Genomic DNA, 18,367 nt, shown 5'->3' with positions numbered 1-18,367 from the left:
AAGTTGAAGACTACCTGTACAAAACTTATGAAAACTACGTGGTTAGTGAATCTCATTGCCAAAAAAAAAAAAGGGAAACCCCCAACTACAAAAAAGGGCAGCAGAATGCTGGGACGGACGGACGGACGGGGAGAGGGGAGAGTGTGACCTTCATCTCTCTACTATCTGTAGTTTGCCTGGAGTTTTGTAGGCAAGACCTAGTAGTCTTAGGGCAATATCCATTCAAAATCCCTCATTCTTTTTTTCCACTTTCCCCGGAAATATTTGAGCGCGCGGAGTTTTTTTTGTCAGCCGGTTGTTAAGTAAAATGAAAAGAGAAAATCCCATTGGGAAGAATTCAGCTTCCCATTCTTTTTCCCAACTACTTGGGAGCTCCGAAAAGAACCCTGTGGGCAAAATCAGCCGCGTTCCTCCCTCCTTCACTCCTCCTCCTCCCTCCCTTCCCTCCCCCACTTTTTTGGGGGCTTGTGCAGCTGGTAGTGATGGTGGCTGCTGCGGCGGAAGGATACGCCAGAGAAGGAGGGGGAAGGTCTTGATGCGAGTGTCTCTCTGTGCGTGTGTGCATGTGTGTGTGTGGATGTGTGGAAGCAAAGGAGGAGGAGAAGGCGGCGAAGGAGAAGGGGGCGCCCGTCCGCTGCCCCAGCGAGCAAGGGGGTTGAAAAACGCAAAGAGAAAGAAGCTCGGCTATCATGAGCCAGCGAAGCAAGCGCTGAGTGGGCTCCGCGGCCGGAGGATCGGAAGCACTTTTATCTTCCAAGCGCGGATGGAACGTTGAGGAGGCCACATCAAAAGCTCCTGGCGGGGGGCAAAACACCCGATCGAACGTTGGGACAAACATTCGATCGAACGTCGGCGCGGCCGAACTCGCAGCCCGACGGGCAAAGACAGACTGAACCTTCGGGGGAGCGCCTTTCCCCGTCCTCTCTTAATTTATTTTCCCACTCTCGCTTTTTTATTTTCCTTCTCCTTTCTTTTTCTTTTTCTTTCTTTCTTTCTTTTTTTTTTTTCCAAAAAAGCCTCCCTCCCTCGTTTTTACTACATTGTAGCCATTTCCGTTTGCTTGGACATTGTTAAAAGCTGCCTCCACCGTCTCCGTCGCCGCCGGGAGAACAATAGGAAGGCAGGAGGGGCGACCGGGGCGCCCACCCCGGCTGCGCCCCGGGAATCTTCAGCCATACTTGTGGATGTAACCCTCCCCCATCACAAAGCTGAGCAGGTAAGCCTGAGGAAAAGGGGGGTGGGTGGGTTAAGCGACTAGGGGAGGGCCTCTGCTTTTAATTTGGGGGGTTCGTTTGTGACTCCTCCCCCTCCACGGAACTATTTTATTTTCGGAGGGGGCAGAGTTGACTTAAGTCTGAGTCTTTCTTCTCTTTCTTGCGGGTCTATAGATTTAACTTTGCTACTTTCCTCGGCTCTGTCCCTTACTTAGCAATTACTCTCTCTGTATGTTTGTTATTAATTTAGGTGTATTTTTTTCCTATTCTTCCCCCACACGCACGCACACTTGTCCTTTCTTTCTCTCTCCCCCCCCCGGAAGTGGCATTAAACTTCATGGGGCGGGAAGTTAGCTGAAGCAAAAGAGGGGGGGTCTTCACTCCTTTTGAGGGTCGGGGAGGGGGAAAGCAACAAGCTTTTTACTCCATTGAGCTTTCCTTTAGACCTGCGGGGGAGTTCAGCTTTTTGGGGGGGCGGGGGAGAGAGTAATAACCTAAAGCAGAAGGGGGCTGACTTTCCCCCATTTTCTTGCCTGTGAAGTTTATTGTCCTTAAAGAAAGAAACACTGGGAAGTGATGTTTTAATTTCCCGGCAAAGAATACAGATGCTTCTTTTCAGTTGCAGTTAGTTTGTTCATTTTAATGAAGGGATCCAGAATTCACTCATAGTAGGTACACACATGCACAAGAGTCCCCCCACCACACACACACATACACACCACACACACACACACACAAAATTCCCTCTTGCCTATGGGACGTTTTATTAGACTTTGTCCAGCACCAAAACTTGGTGTGTCGGCTATTATTATTTAGTGTGCAATTATCAAACGGTATGGATTCAAGAGGGCAGAGTGTAGAAGATGTTCGGGAGGGTGATTGTATTCCCGATTATCCTATTTTTGCAAGACACCCTTTCTAAAAAAAAGTTTTTAATGTTCTTTCTTCACACTCTCACTCTGGAGAGAAAAGCACACACCAGTTTGATGTCCCTGATTACAATATCGTCTCCCTTTTAAATCCCAGTTTGCCAATTCTTTCTCTTTCATCCCACAGATGCCCACCCTAATTTATATTTTACCAGTATACGACCCTCCCTTGCTTCAAAACAAAACAAAACCCCAGCACACGCTAATGAAAGTGACAAACTTTTAAAATGAGAACACATCACATTGATGTCACTGCTTGACTGGATTATTCTTCTCCAGCTTCCATTTATAAATTCCCTCCCCCCCCACACACACCCAAGAAACCTCCATTCCTTTTGTAACTCTAATATTTCTACAGCAGGTTTGATGTACCAAACCCCAACGTATGCTACCCTCCTCTCCACAATTATTAGATGAACTGCACAAAGGAAATCGGGAAAATACAAGGTTTTAGGCCATGGATGAAATTAAGCAAAGCCTGGGATTAAATGCCTGCTTTATTTAATTATTTATTTCAGGTTTTTGACTTTATTTAAGAAAGAGGTATGGTTCACCACCTACCCCCCTTCCCTCTTCCCTTCAGCAATTTCCTTGGGAAGTTTTGTATGGCAGCAATCTAAGGCCTACTTTTAGAATATCCCAGAATTTAAGTGCAACCACTAGATTTTTGGAACTCTGTGGGGAGAATTCTTTCTGAGAACTTAAGTCTGTTGGCAAAACTATTTCTTCTGACTTCGGTGTCCCTGTGTATAAAACAATTGTCTCTGGTTTAAATATTTGTTGTTGCTGTTTGCCAATTGAATGGGCACAGACCTCTGCTTTTTTAGTTTTCGAGAAAGATAACAAATAGCCACAAAGTTCTTGTGTAATTTGAAATAATGCTTCAAATTCTGAGTGAAACTGTTCCCCAGATCTTAAATAAAACAGGTCATTATTTATGCTGAGTTGTAACGTTGATCTTTTTACTTATCTGCCTAGATAATGTTTTCTTCAATCACTTGTTCCTGTACGTATCTATCGCATGTCTAAAATCTATAGGTTTATCTGTGTGAAATCATTCTGTATACCTGTGTGTAGTATTCTCAAAGCAGCACAATATATTAATGAATCTGCTAATTGGCTGCTTTATTGTGAGCAAGTTGTTGACCGCTGTAAAATAAGTTAGGCCTCAATTGCTGAAAGAGAAAAGGGTTAGACCCCCACGCTGGTCCTCAGATACAGCATTTATCGTCCAGTAATATGGGTGCTGCCGCTGCATTTGAGGAGGGGGGTGAGGCCCCAGATGGCAGCTGCTTGCATATAAGAGATTCCTTGTCTGCTGCATTAAACCAAACTGGAAAGGGGGAAAAAAAATCTAATGTGAATTCTCACCCCCCCCCCTTCCACCAGTAATTTTAAAAGAAATTCTAAAAAATTCTGTGTGAACATTGGAAGTAGATGTCGGGAGCCTTTGAGTTTATTACAAACTTTTCTTTTTAATGCACAGGCAAGACCTCCCCCTCATACACACGCACACACTTTGCTTTGTGTTAGATTTGTTTTCCTCTGGCTGGCTCTCTACCTTCTCCCCCACCCTCAGTCCGCCTTTTGATCTGTTGGTGACTACATTAAGTTGCCTAAAGATGGAACACTTAGAAAGCCAGAAGAGTTCTAGCAAATATCCATAAACCTGCCTGGAGTTTGTTTAATTTTTTTTTCTTTAAAAGTATGGTAATAGGGGAAGGGGGAGGAGGAGGAGGACAAGGAGGAGGGGCCTGGGGGATGGGGGGAGGGTCCGGGGGAGCTGGTTTAGAGTCTTTGTCCTGAAGGGGGAAAAAAGTGTCCCGCTTCTCAGTAGTGAAAGGAACCCCAAATGAGTCAGGTTGAAGGGCAGCGGAGAGGGAGGGAGGAGAAAACCGCTTGGAATGGGGGGGGAGCAGGTTGGGGGACGCCCGTCAGCTGGGGGGGACAGCCACTTTCTCTGGCGGGGGCGGGGGAAGGGAGAGATTTGAAGAAATATTTTGGGGAGGGGAAAACTCAACGCCACCGCGTTTCCTGCCTGAAGTCCAGCCGCCTTCAATTTGCCCTTGTGTTCTTGTGTGGATCTTTGCCAGCGGAGAGCAGAAAGAGAGAGAGAGAGAGCACCAGCCGATTGGCAGGGCTGAACCCCGGGCTCTCCTAGAATATCCGTGTCTGGAGTGAGCGAGACCGGGTTCATCGGCCGGATCCAGGCGATTGCTCATGCCGAGAGCACGTGTCTGGGATTTTGCCGTGCCTCGGCTTAAGACTGGCAAGTGCCCTCGGTGGAGGAGGGCTGAAATGCCGTTTAAGGGGGTGCTTTTTCCATCTCCCCCCTGCCCCACCCCACACACACATGTGAATGGAGCAGGGGGAGATTTATTTTTGTAAAAAAACAAACAAACCTTGATGAAGAGGTAGATTGGTAGGGTATCAATGCTTTCTAACATCCTTTTCTGCTCCTCACCCCAAAAGTGAGGAGAAATTCTAGGGATACCCCACATCTTTGGGGTTATTTTTATTTCGTTGCCACCATTCCTCCCGTGTAGCAATCTGCTTTTCCCAGATTATCTTCATGAGGTAGGCTGGAACTGAGAGGAAGAGACAGGCCCGGTGAGTTTTCCAACAGTGAGTTGAATCCAGGTCTTCGGGAGTGCAATCTGGCCTTCTGGGCGAATGATCAAAAGTTTTGTTTTCCACCTTCGAATTTAGCCCTTATTACAAGGAGTTTCTGGAAACACGCTTAGCAACTTTCAGATAAAAAGTAATTGCCAGATAGTTTGCTGAAATTAAAGGCTCTATTGCACCATTACTCAATTGCCTTCACTAAGTTCATAGAGAAAGTGAGTGGGTGTGAGTCTTTCTTTTTCCCTTCTAAATTATAGAGTAAACTGGATTTGCTGCACAGTCTTGTAACCTCATAGTATTCAGTGGGCCTCTCTGCCCATTACATGGCGTAGCCTGAAAAGTCTGGATTACAATCCTAATTGTGCTTTGTGTGGAGTAAGGCCCGTTGGCAATCATGGAGTTTACTCTCAAGTAGACATGTCTAGGATTCTGGACTTTCTACCAACCCACTCAAGCGACACACGTCTGTCTGTCTATCTATCTATCTATCTATCTATCTATCTATCTATCTATCTATCAGCAAAGGTAAAGATTGCTATTCCCAGTGATCAACATAAAATCAACAATGAATATATAAGGCATAGTTAGAGTACTTAACAGTTTTTGATTTACGAGGGGCAATGGGGCCTGGGATCATGGAGAAAAGGAAGAGAACCAGTAAAGGAATCTCAGGAAAACAAGAGCAGTTAAATTTGTTGAGTTGTCAACCCCTGATTAGCATGTATTGTAGAAAGTGTGCTCTGGCAATTTGGGGCAAACCCCACTTATGCATTTCTATAGAGGTGGTGGTGGGTGTCTCCCATTTTTATCCAGCAAAAATAGGAGCACCGAGCAGGAGAGTTGATTGATCTAGTGATGAAGGCGCCAGCCTAGAAACCAGGAGACTGTGAGTTCTGGTCCTGCCTTAGGCATGAAATCTGGCTGGGTGACTTCGGACTAGACCCTCTCTCTCAGCTCAACCCACTTAACAGGGTTGTTATTGTGAGGAAAATAGAAGGAGGAAGGGGTATTAGGTATGTTAGCCGCCTTGTGTTATTTATAAAAATAATAAGGAAAGGTTATCAATAAATAATTGGGTGTATCTTTCCTTTCAAGTCTGTGTGATTCCATGTGAGCGTAAGTGCACAAGTATTTTTCTATTCACGAGCCTCAAAAAAAAAAATGAAGGATTCTAGTATTTGTTTTGTGCCCTGACATGTCTCATTTGGGATCAAAGGCCTGTGTGGAAATTAAATCCCACTTTCATGCTTAAGAAGTACTAAGATCTTTCATTTGTCCTCTTGTCTAATTTGAACCCCCTTTTTTTATATATATAATGAATGGCTTGTACCATACCTTGTGGCAGAGAGTTATACCTCCTTTTGTTTGTTCTTGTCGTTGGTGGGTGACCAATAAGGTCTAAAGTCTTATGAGGGGGTTTTAAATAAAATATTATTTTTTTGGTAATAATTATATGTTGCAATTCCTGAGCCTTGAAGTTTCTCTGATCTGTAGGTTTTACCAACAAACGAGATTAAATGTGAGGACATCTCACATCACAGCGTGAAGTAATTTTATTTTTATTTTTTTTTTCTTCTGAAGACTACAAATTTAAAGCTGTTATCTGGCTGCTTTCCTAGGCTGCATCCCCATTGATCGGATTCACACAACCAGGACAACTCTCTTCACCCCCTGCCCCCCATCAATGTTTTACAGCAGCCTTTCCTTGTTGACTAAGGATTGTGGACATTGTTGTTGTATCTGGAGGTCCCCAGATGCACACACAAAAAAATGTTCTATGCTTAAAAGGGTTGCTTAAAACTGGGCCAGGTTTACTCTGCAGTAGATCCCACTGAGTTGTGCAGTGTTTACTTCACTTACAAGTACAATAAACTCTCTGTGTTCTCATGGTGCGAGTATAAAGCTACGCTCTTACAATCCATCAAGTAATTTGGGTCTTTATTTTGTAATTCTTGCGCTGAGCAGGGGGCTGGATTTGATGACCTCTGTGGCCTCTTCCAAGCCAAGGAGCTGCTAGTAATTATTGTTTATTTTACATATTGGTATGCCACCCACTCCCAAATGATTCTGGGTAGCTTGCAAAAAGACAGACGTTAAAAACCACACAGTCAGCAGCATGGGGCAGTCAAAATTAACAAAGGCTCTCTGCCCCAAGGACACTACAGTTTCTTTTTTTTATATAGTTTTATTTTTTTATGTGGGGAGGATGAGGCTGGGAAGGGTTGAAAGTGAGGTGGTGACCAAATGAAGCCGTTGATTAGAGAAAATTGTTCCTCGTCAACACAACTAGCTCTTCCACAGATAAAGCAAAGTCTGTGTGTGGAAAAGATGGAATTTTTGTGTTCACTGTTAACCTGAATTTTGCTATATAAGACATGCCATTTTTTTTATTATTTTTTTTGCATTTCTGCTCAAATGTTCAGGCAGATCAACAGAGCTTATTCTCAGGTTAGTGTAAGATCGCAGTGTAATTGCCCTGTGGAGGTTGGATCACACATTGATTTTTAGTTTTTATAGAGAGTATTCAAAATTCAGATTTTAAGTATTTCCTACTGTGTCTTTTAAGGGCACAGGAAATGAAACCTTTGCTTTATTATTTGCAAGAACAACAACTCCTCTAGTCCGTATTAAAAAAAAAAGAAAAAAAAAAGAGAGGGGGGAGGAATTGTGATTGATGGATTTGTAAATAGATGCAGTATTAGTATTAACTGCAGAATTACTTTGGGAACCTTAAAATCAAAGGTCGGCAACTTTTCCAAGTGTTAGATCGGAAACTGGAGTAACAGGTGATCTGGAATAGAAAAGGCCGTAACCTTTAGATTTCTGCTGTCTCCCCATTCCTGCATTTATTTGTGATTTTTTTAAAAAAAATTGTATTGGTTTTGAAGTGGCCCCAGTCAAGAAATTGGCACTTAAAGATACTCTGTGTGTGTGTGTGTGCGCACGCTTGCCTGTGTGTGCAAGAGAGAAAGAGTTTTAATTACTCACTTGTTGCTTGCTAGAGAATTTTTGCCCGGGAGGATTTATAATTCTGAGAAATAGTTGCATATTGTATCTAGTATTGAATAACATGAGCTTATTTTGAAGCGCTTCCATTCCATTAAAAAAAAAAATCTCTCTTTCTTCTCCACTCCTATCCTGCTTCCTTTCTCCTCCGGTATCGCCCCCTTCCTCCCTCCCTCCCTCCTTCCCCGTGTCCTTTTTCTAAAAAAGACAGGAGACCATTTCAATCGGTGGGAATATGAACCAGCAACAAAGAATGGCTGCAGCAGGAACCGACAAGGAATTAAGCGATCTCCTAGATTTCAGTATGGTAAGTGAGACGCTGGGGGCGATGGAGGCTCGGTAAATTTCCTGAATTTGGGGTCGTTTTGTGTGTGCGCGTGGGGGTGGGGTGGGGTGGAGATGTCTAAAAGAGCAGCAGCTCCATTTTGTACCCGGCATGCTCTGGGCTGTAAGGGGAGGGGTTGGAGGATACCCCTGGCAGAAGGGAGGGGGGGTTAACTGGGAGTCGCAAACTACAAGCTTCAACTTGTTTGTTCTCTGTACTTAAGAGTATCAAGGGGGACCAGTAATTGCATAGTCTCCTTGTTGTGAAGGCTTAAGGAGATACAGTAGTTTGGCCTGATGGGAAGAAAACAAAGCAGGTAAATCAGTCGGATGTCTTCTTCCACCCTTTAAATTTCTCTCCCCCCCCCTCAAACAGATAAAAGTGTAAGGTTCTTCTAACTCGGCAAAATGCTACCATTAATCCTGGTTTAGTTTTCAGCCCACCCCTCTCTCCGTCTGTTTTCTGGCCAAGCCCAGAATTTTAATTTGTGTTTATTGTACTGGGAAATAAGTCCTGCTTGGCCGAATTTCTTGCAAACGATCTGAAATGGACAGGGAAAGTAGCGTTGGCTTGTTGAGTAGGTACGCTTGCCTAAAGCAGGAATTTAGAGGGACGTGTCAGAGAACAGGCAAAGTTCAGAAATGGGTGCTGATCAGTTTTGTTTTTACTGGAATGTATGGCGTCCACGCATTGATTTGACATTTTTATAAAAAAATTAAAAAAAAAACTTTTAAAAAAAGAAAAAGAAATGGGTGCTGTTTGGGGGGTCCCCTCCTGCCCCAATACCTTTTAATTCTTCCAGAGGGGGTATTAGTTGGATTGGGTTGGCTTCTCTGTTGCATCTTTCTATACCTATGTTAACCCCAAATGTCCCAGACTAAGCGCCAAGGACCTGAGAAAATATCGAGGGTAATTTCTTTGTCCTGGAGCTGTGTTTTTCAAAACTTGGCAAGTTTAAGATCTGTGGACTTCCATCTCCCAGAATTCCCCAGCCAGCTATGCTGGGAGTTTGAAGTCCACACATTTTCTGCAGCCAGAATTCTGGGAGTTGAAGTCCACACATCTTATAGTTGAATGAACAGTGCATCAGATCCTCATGGCCATTGGCGCCATATTTTGCTGGATGTTTTCACCAGTAGGTCCAGCATCTCTTTCCCTTTCTTCTCAATACTTTTTTCAAGCCTTCACTGACAGGAGTAGATGCAGTTGGAAAACTGTCATTCAAATTGTACTTCAAAGGGTGGGAGACCTTGGCTTTTTAAGAGAAGAGCCTTTTTAAGATAAGAGGCTCTTTGGAAGGAAGCTGGCAGAGGCTCTCCACACCGTGGAGGGAGATAAAGAGATAAGTGCAGAGCAAAGGATGACTAGGGGCGATCCTTGCTGGATCCTTGTTCTTTTTGTGGCTTGCTTCTGGCTTGTTCGAATGGGGAACTTCCTGGTTCTGTAGCAGTGTCCCTTCTGCCAACGTTATGTGGTTTGTTCCCCAATATTTGATGGCCCATGGGAGGAGCAGTGGGCAGATTGTGTATCTTCTGTTCTGGTTAGTTCCCTTTGCTCTGTTAATGATTGGTTAGTATTTTCTCCTGGTCATGAATGTTTGGGGGCGTCATGCAGTGATCATCGAGGGTTGCTGTAAAAGCTTGTGTTTTTTTTCACTTGTTCCACATTGGCAGGAAAGGTTTTTTCTGCTTAAAAGGGACTGCCATCTTCTTTGTGGTCTGTTCTCTTTCCCCAGTTTTTTCTTCCTCTAATTTTTTTTATTTTTTGTTGATATCCTGCCTTATTTAATATTTTTATAAATAACTCAAGGCAATGAATATATTAAACACACCTTCCTCCTCCTATTTTTCCCATAACAACAATCCTGTGAGGTGAGTTGGGCTGAGAAAGAGTGACCCAGCCAGTTTTCATACCTAAGGCAGGATCAGAACTCAAGTCCAAAGTCATCCAGTTGGCTTTGATGACTAAGATGGGACTTGAACTCACAGTCTCCTGCTTTCTAAACTGGTGCCTTAACCACTAGATCAAACCAAATTCTTACTCTTTGCAAATGAATTTCACGCCCCTTAACGTGGTGATGGGAGTACACATTTTCAGGGTCTTTAGAATTAACTATGTATTTCTTATATTAAGGTAGAGATCCAATGTGGTGTTATAGTTAAAGGCTAGAAGCTGGGAGAGTGTGAGTTCTAATCTTAACTTAAGCACAGCTGGGAGATCTGGTGCCAGCCAGGTGTCTCTCAACCCTAGGAAGCTGGCAATGGCAAACCACTTCTGAAATCTTGCAGAAAACTATAGGAATTTATCCATGCAGTCACCAGGAATCAATACTACTTCTAAGATATAGGTTGTCCTCGACTTACAAGAGTTCGTTTACTGACCGCTCAAAGTTACAATGGCACTGAAAAAAGTGACATGACCATTTTTCACACTTACGACCATTGCAGCATCCCCATGGCCACGGGATCAAGATTCAGATGCTTGGCAATGCTGGAGATGTGATTGCCTAGATGCCACATATTATCATATGTGGTGGACTTGTAAGAAAGTGAAGGCTTTTTGGATAAAAATTTGGTGGGTTATGCAGAATGTTTTGAAGAAAAAAATTCAGTTTTCTCCACAATTGTTTTTATTGGGTATAGTTAAGGGTTTTACATTGGGTGAAACAAAGTTGATATTGTATATGATAACAGCAGCGAGATTACTGATAGGTCAATATTAGAAAAATGAAGCTATGCCTACTATTGAAGAATGGACTTTGAAGATGGCCAGTTTTGCAGAGATGGCGAAGATTTCAGCATATTTAAAAGATCGCTCACAAGAGACTTATGTATGGGAGTGGAAAAAGTGGATAGATTATGTGCAGAATAAATATCAAACTAGGAAATATCAGATAGCTTTTAACTGAAAGTATTATATAGGGATAGAATCATTGCATTTTGAGAAGATGTGAAAAATATACAGGGGGTGGAGGGGTTCAAGTTTTATAAAAAGGGGATTATGATTTGGATTATATTTTGTGGAAGTCCGGGGGAGAGGGGAGGGCTAGGGAGGGTTAGGGGGGTCAGGGAGGGTTAGGGGGGGGAAATGGGAGAAAATGTAATTGTAAAACTTTTTCAATAAAAATAAAAAAAAAGATTCAGATGCTTGGCAACTGAGTCATATTTAAGACTGTTGCAGTTTCCTGGGGTCATGCAATCTCTTTTTGCGACCTTCTGACAAGCAAAGTCAATGGGGAAGCTAGATTCACTTAACAACCATGTTACTAACTATTCAACCGCAGTGATTAACAAATGTGAGAAAAGTTGTAAAATGGGGCAAAACCCACTTAACAAATGTCTGGCTTATTAACAACAGAAATTTTGGGCTCAGTTGTGGTCATAAGTTGAGAACTACTGCATATACATAGCAGGTAGTCTTCAACATATGATCACAATTGTGCCCCAAAGTTCCGTTGTTAAGTGAGGCATTTGTTAAGTGAGTTTTGCCCCATTTTACAACCTTTCCTGCCACAGTTGTTAAGTGAATCACTGCAGTTGTCAAGTTAGAAACACGGTTGTTAAGTGAATCTGGCTTCCCCATTGACTTGGCTTGTCAAAAGGTCGCAAAAGGTGATCACATGACCTTGGGACACTGCAACGGGTGTAAGTGTGAAAAATGATCATAAGTCACTTTCTCCAGTGCCATTGTAACTTTGAACGGTCACTAAACGAACTGTTGTAAGTCGAGGACTACCTGTAGACTGGCCTAATTAGTGTGGTCCCTCACCATAGCTACCCTGGATTGAATACAATTTAGCGTAATTGAGCAGAGGCAATCGACCCTAAAACTAATGTGCCACAGATAAAGCCACCTGGCCTGTTAATTTTCTGCATGCAAGTATCTCATGTCGCATATCGTGATTTGCCCTGAACACAGTCACATCTCCTGCAATTTCCAGGGCTGGAAAAAGAATCTTGCCTGGAAGATCGGTTACTAACATGGTTGGCTTGATGTATCTTTCTAGGATTTTTTTTTTTTTCTTCAAATGAAAGAGCATTCGGCTCAGTTGGACATTGGCCACGTCTGAAGGAACTAACCTCGATTCCCACAAGGTTTTTCCAGAACCTTAGCCAATCTCTTCTCTGGATTGAGGCTACATCTTAGAGTAGGATCCGTTGTTCTTTACAAGTGGCTGGATTTTCTGACAGAAACTTCAAAGCAGGCATTTTTACTGGCGAAGAGGAGCAGCTAGGACCCCGATGGCGAACCTATGGCACGCGTGCCAGATGTGGCACGCAAAGACCTCTCTGTGGACACGCGTGCCGTTGCCAGCTGTTCTTCTGGTTTCCGGTGCATGCATGCGCACCGGCCAGCTGGTCGCGCGTGCTGGAGCCCCGGAAACCCGAAGACCAGGTAGCCGGTACGCGCATGCGGAGTTTCCGGGCCTCTGACACGCATGTGCATTCCGGTTTGGACACTCGGTGCCATAAAGGTTCACCATCACTGTCCTAGGAGGTTAGGTGTCTTGAAAAGCAGTCTGCGTGAACGATGGGAGGCCCAGCGATGAATAGAGACCTTATTGGAGCTGAATCAAAAGCCATAAATTGATAGCATGCAACATAGTAAAACTGGGAAGCCAGTAATTGGATAAACAGATATATCTAAAGAGTTCATTTTGATAGTGTTAACCATCTTACTTGAAAGCAAGCAATAGCAGATACATGATTGCTATTGTAATAGCTGGCACTTGAAGACATAACTAGCTTTTAATGTACGTTATCAGTTAGATACAATTTTGTATTTGTGATTTTATAAACAGGTCTCATTTGAAAGCCTCCCCAGTGCTGGATTGATAGATATTTTCACAGGCCTTCCTATGGGGTACAAGCAGGAAGATTTTTTTTTAATTTGGAAGGGAACTTCCAGCTGGACTGAGACTGCGAATGTGTATTGAGCGAGGGTAAAATAAGGAATGATAAATGTGGGAGATCTTTCCACTTTTATGATTTTTTTTTTTTTTTGCATCGTGCAAATGTTTTTGAACTGGTCTGAATTTAATCTGCCTTCCTTCCTTCCTTTCTCTTTTGGCCCGAAAGAGAACATTTCCCAGACAGATGGGATTAATTTTGTCATGTTCGGCAGGTCACTGCAAGTGCTGCCTGTTTTACTGTTTCGCTATTGTTCTTAAGATTTGGCGTTTGTTATCTTACACAGCCTGTCACATTTGAGGGTGAGCAGGAAGTAGAACTCCCAAGGATCTGGTGGGGGCGGGGCTATGCAAATAAGGTCTAGATGGGTATTTGGTGGGGTTTTTTTTATCCATATGTTTAGTGTTAATGTTGAAATTCGACAAAAAGTTTTCAGAAAAGCAAGATGATTTTTTTTAAAAAAATGACTACTTTGAATTAAAATGGAATAGTATAGTATTTATTAACGCCAGTTGTTTCTAGTTTGTGCCTGTGAAGAACTCCTGTCTTCTGTTTCTAAATAACCGCTAAGTTAAAGGCCTTAGTCACTTCACTTGATAGACTATTTTTTAAAAAACGAGAAACAGCTTTCTTTTGTTTCCCCGAAAATAAGACATCCCCTGATAATAAGCCCAATCGGGCTTTTGAGCGCATGCGTTAAAATAAGCCTTCCCCCGAAAATAAGCCCTCCCCGAAAATATTTAAACGCAGAACTGAAAATCAGGTAAGACGGTAAGAGGAGCCCCATCTTGCTCCATGCACCCCAAAATAATAAGACCTCCCCAAAAATAAGGTCAAACACTTATTTCGGGGTTCCAAAAATTATAAGACAGGGTCTTATTTTCGGGAAAACATGGTACATGCAGAAGGTATATAATGCAGCCATCACTCCCTGAAAACAGCATCCTCACTTGTTCCACACGGAAAAAAAATGAGGGGTTGTGGCATTACTATTTTATTATTTTTATTTTTATATGGTGTTTTTAGATCCTTGTAAGCCGCCTTGAGTCGCCCATGTGCGAGTAGGTGGCAGTATAACTTTTCTAAATAAATAAATTGCTCATATAAATAGAGAATATTTGTTGTTCAGGATTGACATTGAGGGGAAATGCAAGAAAACAAGTAAGCTCAGAGCGCACCAAGGACCCCTCACTGCTCATATTCCCCATTCCTTAGAATAAGTGGAAATGCCTTTCCCCAAAAGAAGCCCTCTATTTTTGAGAAACAAAAGGAGAAAGGATCAGAGGAGGCATTATCTATGGCAAGGGTCTCCAACCTTAGCAACTTTAAGACTTGTGGACTTCAACTCCCAGAATTCTGAGAGTTGAAGTCCACAAGTCTTAAAGTTGCCAAGGTTGGAGACCCTGATCTATGAGACCAACATAAGGGATTATTTGTGGTTTAGGGTTGAAATGAGGAGTCCTTCATGCTCTCTGAGCTTATTTGTTTTCTTACAGACATTTCATTACCCAACTAGGTAACGTCTTCAGTGCTACTGATGTTATTCAGCTGGGCAATGAAAAACAACCTGCTAAAAAAACAACCAAGCTCAGAGAGCACTAAGCACTCCACATTTTCTGTGATGCCTTGCTGGACCAGGGCAGAATTGCCTCTTGAGAGGGTCTGACAACTTGCATTTCACGGGTAATATACTCCAATTGAAAATCTGAAAAATGCTTTGTAGCCTAATTTGAATAGGTCACCGATAGTCCTCAACTTATAACCATTTGTTTAGCAACGGTTCAAAGTTGCAACAGCACTGAAAAAAAGCATTTTACAACCGGTCCTCACACTTAATAACCATTACAGCATCCCTACGGTCATGTGTTCAGAATTTACCAACCAGCATGACTTTATAACAGTTGCAGTGGTCCCAGGGTCATGTGATTGCCACTTGTGACCTTCCCAGCTGACAGTCAATGGGGGAAGCCAAAGTCACTTAATGACCAGGTGATTTAGTTAACAACTGCAGTGAGTCACTTAACAACAGTAGCAAAAAAGATGGTAAAATTCGGTGCAACTCACAACAATCGCCTTGCTTAGTGTTGGAAATTCTAGTCCCAATTGTAAAACCTATTTTCCAAAGCACCTGAAAGCAGGACAAGAAGCAATGGGTGGAAACTAGTCAAGGAGAGAAGCAATCTAGAACTAAGGAGAAATTTCCTGACAGAACAATTAATCGGTGGAATGATTTGCCTCCAGAAGTTCAGGGTACTCCATCACTGGAGGTTTTTAAGAAGAGATTGGACATGCATTTGTCTGAAATGGTATAGGGCGATAATGGCTAAACTTTTTGCCATCGCGTGCCAGGAGAGGGGGGGGTTGGGGGTGGTTCGCACGTGCGTGTGCCCACACTCATAATTCTATGCGCCCAGCCCTGCACACGCAACCCCCCTCCCTCTCCGCCCCCGCTCCCCCGCTCGTGGCACATGATGGCCTGGTAGGCCCATTTTTCTTTCTTACCTGACTCCAGATCCTCTCTATGCATCTGGGAAGGGCGAAAGCAGTCTTTCCCACTCCCTCGGAGGCACTTCAAAGGCCTGAAAGGGCCCATTTCCCAACTCCCGGTGGGACAGGAAGTGATGTTTTTTGCTGTCCCCAGCCTCCAGAGTTTCTCTAGGAGTCTCTGGAGGCTGGGGACAGCAAAAAAATCACTTCCTGTCCCACCAGGAGTTGGGAAATGGGCCCTTTCAGGCCTCCGGAGGGCCTCCGAGGGAGTGGGAAAGACTGCTTTCGCCCTCCGCAGATGCATAGAGAGAATCTGGAGCCAGGTAAGAAAGAAAAACGGGCCTTCCCCACCTCACCCCATGCCCTCCGGAGGCAGGAAACAGCCTGTTTCCCTACTTCTGGTGGGCCCAGAAGGCCCGAAAATCAGCTGGCCGGCACGTGCATGCGCGCCAGAGCTGAGCTGGCGTGCCAACTGATATGGCTACGCGTGCCACCTGTGGCACACGTGCCATAGGTTCGCCATCACGGGTATAGGGTCTCCTGCTTGTGCAAAGGGTTCGACTAGAAAACCACCAAGGTCCCTTCCAACTCTGTTATTCTGTTAATTATCTTTAGTTCAGTTCCTGGCATCTCCATGTAAAAGTGTTAGAATTGCCAAAGGCATTTTCCTCTGGCAGGATATTGACCTTTAGCTGTCTTATAGAGAAGACAGAATAATTGGGTTCACACAACATCTTCTCCCCTAACCCATTTTAACAAAAAACATGCCATTTCTAAGTTCCCATAACATATTATGGGCTAAACGTGATATCCTGGTTTGAACATGTTGAGCCAATCTACTCACCCTCTTTCTAGTCTAGTTAAATATGTTGTGTGAATCCAGTCTGTGGTCTTTCCAGATGTTTCTGGAAGGCAACTCACGCTATCTCTGATCATTGGGCAGACTGGCTCAAAACAGAGGAATTTGAAATTACAACTGGATAGACCCAGAATGCAGAACGGAGATAAGCCAACGACCTGGCTTCTCACTGGACAGTTGCCTATGCCCATCAGGAGCATTCTTCATTCAGCCAAGACCTTGGAGTGACCCTCGAGTTGATCGGTCTTCCCCAGTTTGAAGCCTTCCAGATGTGCTGGGTCTCATCCTGACACATCTGGAGGATATCAGGCAGGACTATTTGTCTGGTTTGTGGGGACTGTCCTATTATTTTTTTAGAATGGGGACTTCTCTGTTCAACCTTTGTGGGCAGCACACTTAAAAGGGGAAAGAGGCATCAAATATGCCCATACAGAAGGACCAATATAAGGCAGTATAGCGGCTCCCACAGCTATTTGGGAAAAGAGGTGAAAACACACACACACACTCTGCTGGAAGTTAGTGTGTTGGTCCTTCCTCCGTCTTCCCACTGCTCAGGTTTATCTGCCCCTTACCTGCTCAGGAACTGGTTATTGCTTCATTTAGATAACACGCCTGATAGCAGGTTGGGGAAAGCTATGCTAACAGCTGTGCTTCTACCTGTTCTTTAGGGAAGGACGAAATCTACCTTGTACTTTTTGGAACGATTCCTAAGTGAACATAACTGAGATCTTTTAGAAATGCAGTTTTAAGGGAAATAGAAATGCATTTCCAACTGACCATCTACATTCTTTTTAAGAATCCACTTCTTTGACTCTTATGGGATCAGGCTTCCTCTGTGAAATGCAATCCCTAGAGATGCCCTTCTGAAATTTTTGATATCCAATCGATGTTTTCATTTCCTAGGCATTTGAAGAACTATTTCAGAATATTAGAACATTAGGGTTTCCTTGCTGCTTTATTCTGATTTTTAATGCTTTAATTTATTGCCTTGATTATTGCTGCTTCTGATTTTTATCTTATCCTTGCAACGCTCTCTGGGTGGGTTTTTCTATTGTTTGCATAGTGGTTTTTAAATAGCAAACAGACCCAAGATAGGCAGCCCAATAATTTAACTCTGCAGAAGATTTATGGTCTATCCAGCAACTGCACACACAAAAACAGCAACAGTTTTTGCAAACAGTTTGAAGAGCTCACTGATGAAATAGGACAGCTTTGTTTCATTTTGGATTTTGGCTACATAGCTAAATCTGTGGCAGTACCTCTCAGAATGTTTTTAATTGCTGAATTATTTCCCTTTCTCCCCACACCCATGTTCTCCAATGTTTAATCTTGTTATTGTTTGCTTTCTTTTTTTCTAGATGTTTCCCTTGCCAGTGACTAATGGAAAAAACAGACCCACGACTCTTGGTAGCACGCAGTTTGGTGGATCAGGTATTGCTTAATTTTCTCTTCCCTTTGGGTAGGAAACAGCCCAAACTCTTTGATATAGATGTAACGTGTTTTCAAATATTGAGACTATGGTTAAAAATCTGGTCCGGGGACTTAAGGCTTCCTTTTCCCAGTTAAACACCACTATTTCGGTTTTTTTGTTTGCCTTGATCTCATCTGGAGGGCTAGTCACATAAAAGATGATCTGGAGCAGGGATCTAAGGAAGAAAATGACATCCTGCTATTTTGACTGTGCTATGGGTTGTTTTTTTTTTTAAAAAAATATGGGCTTATTTTTGAAAATGTACTTCTTTATGCACTGATAATGTTACCTAGTTTGGGTAATGAAATGTCTGCAAGAAAAAAGAAGCTCAGAGAGCACCAAGGACCCCTCATGTCAACCCTGAGCTATTCTTCTTTATTGGCACGTACTTATTTAGCAAAGTGTTCATATTTTATAAGCTAATTGACTACTTCTTCTTCTTCTTCTTCTCCTCCTCCTCCTCCTCCTCCTCCTCCTCCTCCTCCTCCTCCTCCTCCTCCTCCTCCTCCTCTTCCTCTTCTTCTTCTTCTTCTTCTTCTTC

The 18,367-nt window shown here is 43.2% G+C and overlaps 1 protein-coding gene across 6 annotated transcripts in view; it reads left to right on the top strand.

Annotated features, from left to right (window-relative positions):
- The first annotated feature begins 457 nt into the window (after positions 1-457).
- TCF3 (transcription factor 3) overlaps positions 458-18,367 on the top strand; it is a 123,533-nt gene continuing 105,623 nt past the window's right edge. For 4 of the 6 annotated variants that reach the window (XM_087893969.1, XM_034437724.3, XM_034437721.3 and 1 more), the window contains exons 1-3: positions 470-1,216; positions 7,982-8,081; positions 17,714-17,786. In XM_087893969.1, coding sequence (XP_087750095.1) covers positions 8,010-8,081; positions 17,714-17,786 — 145 coding nt within the window. In that variant the 5' untranslated portion in view covers positions 470-1,216; positions 7,982-8,009. Of the gene's footprint in view, positions 1,217-7,981; positions 8,082-17,713; positions 17,787-18,367 lie in introns of all 6 variants that reach the window. The other 2 variants (XM_034437723.3, XM_034437720.3) reach the window with 2 other exon arrangements.

This window comes from Pantherophis guttatus, chromosome 1 (assembly GCF_059756535.1).
Source record: "Pantherophis guttatus breed Tessera chromosome 1, ASM5975653v1, whole genome shotgun sequence".
Taxonomy (NCBI): Eukaryota; Metazoa; Chordata; class Lepidosauria; order Squamata; family Colubridae; genus Pantherophis; species Pantherophis guttatus.
The sequence above is the reverse complement of the archived record's forward strand: the minus strand, read 5'-3'. Positions and strand labels throughout refer to the sequence as shown.